The 9,668-nt window shown below is 43.5% G+C and overlaps 1 protein-coding gene across 1 annotated transcript in view; it reads right to left on the bottom strand.

Annotated features, from left to right (window-relative positions):
- Noxred1 (NADP dependent oxidoreductase domain containing 1) overlaps positions 1-8,980 on the bottom strand; it is a 21,178-nt gene extending 12,198 nt beyond the window's left edge. Inside the window, exons 1-3 of the mRNA XM_055593123.1 lie at positions 8,826-8,980; positions 2,151-2,350; positions 100-280 (exon numbers count right to left, since the gene is read on the bottom strand). Of these exons, the coding sequence (XP_055449098.1) occupies positions 100-280; positions 2,151-2,350; positions 8,826-8,980 (536 nt within the window). The remainder of the gene's footprint in view (positions 1-99; positions 281-2,150; positions 2,351-8,825) is intronic.
- Positions 8,981-9,668: the final 688 nt, after the last annotated feature.

Genomic DNA, 9,668 nt, shown 5'->3' with positions numbered 1-9,668 from the left:
GGGGGGGAGAGATAGAATCAGCCAGGCTGGCCGGGGCTTCGGGGAGTGAAGCCAACAGCAGGGTTCGCTGTGGTTCTGTTCTCATCTTTGATAAGATACCTGGGTAGCGGGATGGCGGATACAAAGCTGTACACCAGGCAGGTCCTTTCGAGCTTGTTTTGAATTTCTAGGCAGATGTTGGGCAGCTGAGCCGGCAAGCAGCAGAGGAACAACACTTTGGCCCAGCTGGCCAGAGAAGGGTTGTCGCAGGAGCACCGGACGCCCAGCTTCTGGAGCTCAGCTGGCAGGGGGAAAGCACAAAGCACAGGAGTTTGACCCGAACATCAGCCGTGGGGAAGAGGGTGGTGGTCACTGTGTTGCAGCAGGGTACCTTAGTCATGCTGCCACAGAAACCAGAAGCTGTTCCCGGGCTTTTCCCGAGCAACACACAGAAGACCCCCTCCCCTTGGCGACAGCAGCAGGCGCCACTGCAGCAGAGCGCACACCTGTAGCATGAGTCCTTCTGTCTTGGTTTTAGAACAAATGCTAGACGTTTTCTTTTTTCTTTATTTTTTTTTAAATGTAAGCTAGAAAACAAAATCTCTGAGAAGCATTCTGATTCCAGTTACTGCAGAGTTAGCACCTGCCAGAGAACGTCTACAGTGCTCTCCATGTATTGTTTAAGGTGATTCTCACAAGGAACTTCTGAGACCCGTGAGGATGGTTCCCGTACTACAGATGAGCAAACTGAGGCTCTGGGATGTTATATGACTCATTGAAAGTTATATATGTCCCGGCTTGAGTTGGTGGGTAAAATTAGAAGGGTGAGAGAATGTGCAATAGAAACTGGGAGGAGTTGTGGAAGGTTTAATAGTTTTTGTTAATGTATACACAACAATAGTAAGACATTCATAAATGTGGAGTCTCTGTGTGTGTGATCAGCTCATACAACTTCACTGAACACACAGGTACTTAACTATTTGATTATCCTTTCTGCAGTATGAATTTTCAAATGCATATTTAAATACATTACATTAAATACATCAAATACATTTTAAGGATTTAAAATGTACACTTCCAGCTGGTGTGCCTTAAGTGTTACTAAAAAGCGGAATGTGAAAGATATTGGAAAGGTAAGTGCTCATCCCAATGACCAAAAGGGTTAAAAGCGGTGCTGGGTTACTCGTCATGATGTGTGTGGTTACACATCAGACAGCGCCGAGAGAGCAGGCGGCACCGTTCTTCGATGTGCATGCCGCAGCGGTTCTTGCGTAGTGACCCTTTTAGCGGCTGGACAATCCTTTCATAGGGATCACATATCGGACATCCTGTATATCAGCATGTTTACATTATGGCTCAGAACAGTAGCACAATTGCAGTTATGAAGTAGCAACAAAAATAATTGTATGGTTGGGGGCCAGCACAACATGAGGAGCTGCATTGAAGGGTGGTGGCCGTTAGGAAGGTTGAGAGCCATTGATTTAGAAGCTGATAACAAGCAAGCTGCTTACAGATCTTTAAAGACTGTTAAGTGATACAAAACACACTTTCAATGCATCAAGTAAAACACCACGATACAAAAAGCAAACAAGCAAGAAAGGAAGGAAGAAGGAAGGAAGGAAGGAAGGAAGGAAGGAAGGAAGGAAGGAAGGATAAAAGGAAGGAAGGAAAGAAAGGATACAATTAGGTACAGTATCAATTTCTGATATACTTCAAGAAAAAGAAGAGGAAGAGAAGAGGAAACAATAGACTACATAAGGTTAACATGGGTGATTATTCCTCCTTAAAAAGGTCATTTTTCTACAATATGCATACTGCTTTGCACTGTTGTTTTGCATTTTATTGTAGTCTAATTTACATGCATTACCACACAGAGTCTACAGTCTGAACAGTTTTGACAAGCGCATAATACCCATGCCGCCCATATTTCTCTCTAGATCAGCGGTTCTCAACCTTCCTAAAACCACAACCCTTTAATACAGCTCCTCATGTTGTGGTGACCCCCAACCATACAATTATTTTGTCGCTACTTCACAACTGTAATTTTGCTGCTGTCATGAATCGTAAGGTTAAAATCGAAAGAATCCCTGCTTTAAAGGGAACCTCTTAAGATAGCCTTGATAAGGCTACCCAGCACCACAGCTACTGTTCTGACACTCACTGCTCCTCACCCAGGGACTCTGGCCTCCGTGTGGAGATCCACAGGTTCTCAGCAGGGATGGGGACACGTCTCAGCAGTACGTAAGCCAGCTGCTTTCCAAGGTGGCCACCTCCAATGATGCCCACCTTTATCTTCTCATCCTCAGCACTGGCAGCATTAAATGTTGCAGACCGGGAATCTACTGTGCCTGAACTCCCATGCAATAATTCTCTGGAGAATGAACATATACACATGAATAGATGCACATGCTATAGTTTTCCCCAGCAGTATTTAAGGTTCTCCAGGTTTTTTTTCAATGTGGAAGCCTGAGGGCAATGTAATACTTCAAAAACAAGGCATTTCAACTGTTGGCCTTTTATACAGCCTTACTAGGAAATAAAACCTTCGTCATGAAAAAGCACATCCCTTTTCCAAGGGACTGAAACTGAGTGAAAATATTTTATCAGTGAAAATATTTTTTGTTTTGTTTTATGTTTCTTGCATTTTCCTAGGTCCTGAAACATGAGGTCTGATTAGCTCATATTTCATTAACCTTAAACATCACTATGTTAAACACCACATGGTGATTACAGCCTACTGTGGACTAGTTCTCTTAACTTTCTGGTCTATTTTCTGGGCAGAGAGCTGTCAACTAGAATGTATCATCACTGTCCCTAAGTATACAGTATGTTTGGGTCTATGCATATTGTTGTGAAACAGATATCTAGTCCCTTTGCATCCTTGCAAAACAGGAACTTTATATTCCTGAACAGCTCATTTCCTTCTCCACATCTGGCAGTTATCATTTTACTGTTTGTTTTCTGACTACTTTAGCTTCCATCATGTAAGCGGAATCATGCAGCGTTTTTATTTTACACTTAGGATCATGTCCTCAAGCTTCATCCAATTCCTAGCTTATCAAATTTTCTTCTTGAGGCCTAATAGCAATATTTCCTTGTATGCATATAGACACAGTTTGTTTTGTAGAATCTCATGTAACCTAGGCTGGCCCTAAATTTCTGTTTTCCCTGCCTCTGCTTTCTGAGTGCTGAGATTACAGGTGTGAGCCACCACGATTGATATATATCACACAGCTTGTTTATCCATTGTATTAACAGTTTGTCTCGTTGCTGTGATACCTAATGAAAATATCTGAAGGGTTGACTTAGCTACTTTTTTATTGCCATGGCAAAATGCCTCGACTGAGGCATCTTATAAAAAGAAATGATTTAATTTGAGGCTCATGGTTTCAGAGGGTTAGAATGTTGTCATGGTGGGGAGCACGGCATCAGTAGGCAAGGAGGCACTGGCCTAGTAGCAGCTAAGAGGCAGAGAGAGAAACACCTTCTCCAATAAGGACGCACCTCCTAATCCCTCTCAGATAGTTCTACCAACTGGAGACCAAGTATTCAAACATATGAGCCACCACAAGGGTTTATTTACTTATTTATTTTCTCATAGTTGGGAGTATAGTCCACCGTGGTAAGAAACTTAATGGAGCCAGGAACTTGCAGAGATGGTCACATTGTGTCTGCAGTCAGTAACCAGCATGACAAATGCTAGTGCATGCCTCACGTTCTCCTTTTAACTCAACTCACGATCCAGCCCATGGAATGGCACCACTCACAGTTGAGTTTGATCTTTCCACCACAATTGACCTAACTTAAGTAATCTAGTTGATTCTCGGTCATGTCAAGTTGACAACAGGTATGAAGAAACATCTTGTAGTTGTCATATGCATTTTCCTAGTGGTTGTCAATGTTGAACATCCTTTCATAGACCTGTTGGCTATTTCTATACATCCTTGGAAGAAGTCTTAGATTAAAAATCAGGTTATCAAGTTTATTGCTGAGTTGCAGGGGGTCTTTGTACATACTGAATTTTGCTGTTGCTGTTGTTTTAATTTTCTTTTTAAATTTAATTTTATTTATTATAATTTATTCACTTTGTATCCCTGCTGCAGCCCTCTCCCTCATCTCCTCCCAGTCCCACCCACCCTCCCTCTTCTCCCCCTATGCCCTTTCCCTAGTTCTCTGACAGGGGAGGACCTCTTCCCCTTCCCTCTAACCCTAGCTTATCAGGTCTCATCAAGGCTGGTTGTATCATCTTTCTCTGTGGCCTGGGATGGCTGTACCCCCCAGGAGGAGGAGATGAAAGAGCCAGTCACTGAGTTCATGTCAAGAGACAGCACCTGTACTTCTTACTAGAAAACCCACTTGGAAACTGAGCAGCCAATGGGCTTCCATTGAACAGGGGGTCTAGATCCTCAATGCTCACTTATAAGTGGATATTAGCCATATAATATAGGATAAACATACTAAAATCTATAGCCCTAAAGAAGCTAAACAACAAGGAGGACCCTAGGGAAGATGCTTGATCCTCATTCAGAAGGGTAAGCAGGATAGACATCAGAAGTAGGAGAAGACAAGGAATAGGACAGGAGCCTTCCACAGAGGACCTCTGAAAGACTCTAACTTCCAGGGTATTGAAGGAGATCCTGAGACTCATAGCCAAACTTTGGGCAGAGTGTCAGAATCCTTGTAGAAGAGGGAGATAGAAAGACCTGGAGGGGAGGGACTTCACGAGGAGAACAACAGAGCCAAAATACCTGGGACCAGGCTTAGTTGGAGACTGATAGTCCAACTAAGAACCATGCATGTTGCTTTGTCTTTCAAGACAAGATTCTCTGCATAGCCCTGGCTATCCTGGAACTCATTCTGTCACTCAGGCTGTCCTGGAACTAACAGAAATCCACTTGCCTCTGCCTCCTGAGTGCTGGGATTAAAGGTGTGTACTACCACTGTCCAACTTTTATTTTTAAACCTAACTGTATCAGTTATAAGTTCCAGGACTATAGTGAATAGAAGTGGTGAAAGTGGGAGTCCTTGCCTTGCTTCTGGTCTTGGGGAAAGAGCTTTCAGCTTTAAATATGTTGTTACCTTGCACTTTTATCAGCCTTTAGTATACTGAAGTAATTTCCCTCCAGATTTTAAGTGTTGTCATCCTGGCATACTGCTAACTTTTGTCAGCTACTTTGTCTGCATCGACTGAAATCATGTGACTTTTGTTTTTCCTTCGGTTCATGTGGTGCGGCAAAAAGGTCTCTAGGCAGAAAGTCGGAAACCAGAGACTGTGACGAACTCCCCCGTTAAACTATCTCCTCTTTATTTCACACAAAATGAGGGCAAACCGCTCTCTGTCTCATCTAAATAGAAAAGAGACTTCACCTCCCTGATGGATGTTCTTCTGGATTTTTAAAATTACCATTGAGGCCCAAACTCCTGCGCATGCGCAGTTCCCTAATAAGCGCATTTGGGGCCTGACCGGTACACAACCTTCCACCGCTGGTACTCAACCAACAAGGGTAAGTTAAAGGAAAACTGACACACGGCGTAGATCCTATAGCTTCAGATCACTAATTTGGATTGTGTGTGTGTGACTTACTAAACTGGCTTACAGAGCGTGGTCTTGGCAGTCCACCAGTGGCTGTCTCACAACAGAAAGGCTGAGATTAATAGCTATCCGGTCCATGAGGCTAGGTATCTCCACAATCCAAATCAGGCCCTGGAGAGGATTCCTGCTGAACCGCTGGTCCGTGTGCGGTGGAATCCTGAAGAAGTTGGATTTGAATACTGGCCTCCGCACTAGGATAAACAAACTTTAGAAGGAGAGTGAGGGCAAGCAGACAAAAAGCCAAGTTTCCTTCTTCCGAGTTCTCGTTTGAGCACTGCCGCCAGGTGTGGCCCCAACGTAGGGTGGGTCTTCCCGATTCAAAGTGCTTGCTTAAGATCCCAGGAGTGCCCGGCAACTAGGCTTTCAGGTAGTCAAACTGACAACCAAGATTAGCCATCATGTGTATGTTATAGATAACGAAAATGATAAACTGGGAGACCCAGTAGCAAGCCCGAGGAAAGGTTATACAACTTAAGCATCATAAAAGGTGGAGCTAGTCAAATGATTCCCACTAAACATTCCCCTCTTGTCAACATCTAAGTTCATAAAGAACGACAAGCCAATGGATCTGTGTGGTCCTCCCACGAGGTTGCTCACACTTTCACTTTCTCAAGCGCTTCCTCTTCCAAATGAGGCTTTGCTTCCTAGTCTTTTGTCTACACCTATAAAGTCATCATTGAGAACAAAAACCTTCCTTATACCAATGCATTACACACGGATTTTGCATGTTGAAGCATCCTTGCATTCCAAGAATAAATTCCACTTGTTAATGGTACATAATCTTTTTGTTGTTTTTGTTTTTCAAGACAGGGTTTCACTGTGTAGCCCTGATTGTCCTGGAACTCCCTCTGGTCTGGAATTCAGAGATTCACCTGCTTCTGCCTCCGGAGTGCTGGTATTAAAGGTGTTCACAGCCGCTGCCAGGCGATACACAATCTTTTTAATGTAATGTTGAGCTCGGCTAGCTAACATTTTGTTGAATATTTTCACATTAGTACTCGTCAGCAGTGGACACTGATTGGTAGCTTTCTCAAAGTATCATCAGCTTCCTCTAAAATCAATTTAAAAGTGTTCTCTCTTCCATTTTTTTGCTAGAGTTTGAAAGGGATTAATTTTTTCATGTGTGCTGCATGTATAGTTACGTGTGTGCACTGCGTGTCCATATGCTTGTGTGTACACCAAGGTTATCTCCCTTGACTGACCTTCACCTTAATTAGGTAAGACCTCTGAGTGATCCCAGAGCCCATGATTTAGGTGGTCAGCTTAGCCATCTTATGGTCTGTCTCAGGGTTTCTATTGCTGGGAAGAGACACCATGACCACAGCGACTCTCATAAAGAAAGATGTTTTAGTTGGGGCTGGCTTACAGTTCAGAGGTTTAGTCCATTATCTTCATGTTGGAAAGCATGGCAGTATGCAGGCGGACATTCTCGAGAGGCAGCTGAGAGTTCTACATCCAGATGGGCAGACAGCAGAAAGAGAATGCCATACTGGGCTTGGCTTGAGCCTCTGAGACCTCAAAGTCTGCCCCCAATGACATACTTCCTCCAACAAAGCCACACATACTCCAACAAGGCCACATCTCCTAATAGTGTTGCTCCCTGTGAGACCATTGGGTTCATTTTCATTCAGATCACCATATTACCTTCACCTCTAGAAAGATGAGATAAGGCTTCCAGGCATAGGTGGGTTTTCACATTTACTTGGGTGCCGAAGATCTGAACTGAGATTCCCAACTTTGCCTGTCAGTGCTTCATCTGCTGAATCATCTCCCTGGGCCAAGATTGCTAATTCTTCAAGCTTTAAACTATCTGGTCTGGGACTTCCTTGGTTGAGAGGTTCTGATTAGCAGTTCTATGTCCTTTCTGGTTCATATTTTTGGCCGGCATGGTTAGTCTTTACAGGTTCTAAGGTTTTCCACTGCATGGATATTTTCCAATTTCTTGACAATCCTCCTTTCCTGCACCATTGGCTGTCATAGCTCCTCTTCTGTGTCTATTACTCCATTCTTTATTCTTTAGTTTAGATAAGGGTTGTTGTTTTTGTTTACTCATTTATGTAGCTATCTGTTTATTTAAGATTTATTTGCTTATGTATGTAAGTGCTTTATCTGCATGTACACCTGCATGACAGAAGAGGGCATCAGATCCATTATAGACGGTTGTGAGCTACCATGTGGGTGCTAGAAATTGAACTCAGACCCTCTGGAAGAGCAGCCAGTGTGCTCTTAACCACTGAGTCATCTCTCCAGCCCCTTGTTGATACTTTTAAAAACCCAGTTTTTTGTTTAACTTTTCCCCCTATGGCTGATCTATCCTACATGTTATTTTTCTGCTTAACTTCCTTCATTTTGCAAACATTTCTTCTAGTCCATAGAGATATGCTATGTATCCTCCTTCAAGCTCATTAAAATTGATTGTCCCTGTAACAATACTGGGGAATGGAACCTCTGAGGGGTGAGTGATTCACAAATGGAATAAAGACATTGCATGGGATAGCTTCCTACTGAGTCTGTAGCTTGTTTTGCATTATTCCTCTTTCCAATAATTTAGGTTGTCTGTGCCAGAAAATGGACTAAGGTGACCTGACATCATTTCATTTCTTTTCTTCCTTTTCTCTATCTTTCTTTCTTTTCTTTCTTTCCTTCTCTTTCTTTCTTTCTTTCTTTCTTTTTTGTTTTGTTTTTTGAGACAGGGTTTTCCTGTGTAGTCCTAGAAGCCTTGGAACTTACTCTGCAGACCAGGCTAGCATGGAATTCAGAGACCCACCTGCCTCTGCCTCCCTAGTGCTGGGATTAAAGGCCCGCACCACCACCGCCTGGTCCAATATTCTTGGTTTCAAGCAAGTTATCTGGCTGTAGAGACCCCAAAGTCCAAAGTGGCTTTCCTGTCACCCACTATCAGGTCAGTCTTAGAAGAAACAACTGCCTCTGTTTGGAGCAACAGGCAAATAATGACTAGTCATTTATTTTGTGAAAGGCACGCTGGCAGCATGAGTGAGTAAATGCATGAATAAATGAAGGAAATAAATCACCTTGCCCTCTGAATAAAAATCACTACCAGTCCAGGCTTTACTATGTAAACACAAGACACCCCTGTATGAATTTTGCTGGTCATGTCAGACCACAAGTTGTTGAATATGGACTGGAAAGTATAGAAAAACAATTCTCCCACCAGATTTAAATCTCCAATATAAAAAGCATACACCCCTTGGATTCCCAGCAGTGATGCTTGTGTCTTCCTCAACTAGCTTACCTCAAAGTACAGAGCAGTTTGCAAAAGAAGGCTGCATGGGCACAGCCCTTGGTCATCAATCCCCGATACCGTCCCTTCAAATATAGCCAGTAACGCTCCTCCTCTGGAATCCCATATTCAAACTTGAGGGACTCAAGGTCGTCTAGTATATTCATGTCCAAAGTACCATCTCCTGCAGTGACAGACACCAATCAAGATGACTCCCTGCCCTGGAGAACGGGCCTCAGGCAGAAGGGCTTAAATACGAAGGTGTGTGTGAGCAGGTCACGGTGTGGGCTTCTGCACCATTCTCCTTCCAGATTCTGAATTTGGAGGTTAGCATCTCTGTCTGAGTGGGGTTACTGGGGCTTCCTAATTGCTATCCTGGATCCCTGAAACCTGAAAAGGGGTCCACAGTACTAGTGAGTCACACTGGCTACACGTGTATTTTTCAGCAGGAGTTACAAGAGCAACAGGGTTCAGAGGTGTTCTCAGCAGAGAAGGGTTTTCCCCTTCTAGTCATTCCTTGGGCTTCAGAAATATTGCTGATCACACAGGACCTCATTTCAAAGAAAATCTCCACTCTCAGTAAACTCTGTGTGCCCTGTAGGGTAGAAAAGAGCCTAAACTGAGGAGCACTGATCCTTTATCTAGAGCTTGGGCACTTTGATCTTAGAAAATAAGCCTAGACAGTTACAACCCCATCTCTCACCAATGAACAGAGAGAAGTCCAACTCCTCCGAACTGGCTTGGTCAGATAAAAACTGCATGTGGCTGGTGAGCCACCTGAGAGAGTTATCATTATGACTCATTAGCAACCAGTTCATTCTAGCCTCTGGTCTTAAAGGGGCAAGACACACTTAC

Source organism: Psammomys obesus, unplaced genomic scaffold (genome assembly GCF_907164565.1).
Source record: "Psammomys obesus unplaced genomic scaffold, mPsaObe1.curated_primary_1811, whole genome shotgun sequence".
NCBI classification, from domain to species: Eukaryota; Metazoa; Chordata; class Mammalia; order Rodentia; family Muridae; genus Psammomys; species Psammomys obesus.
The sequence above is the reverse complement of the archived record's forward strand: the minus strand, read 5'-3'. Positions and strand labels throughout refer to the sequence as shown.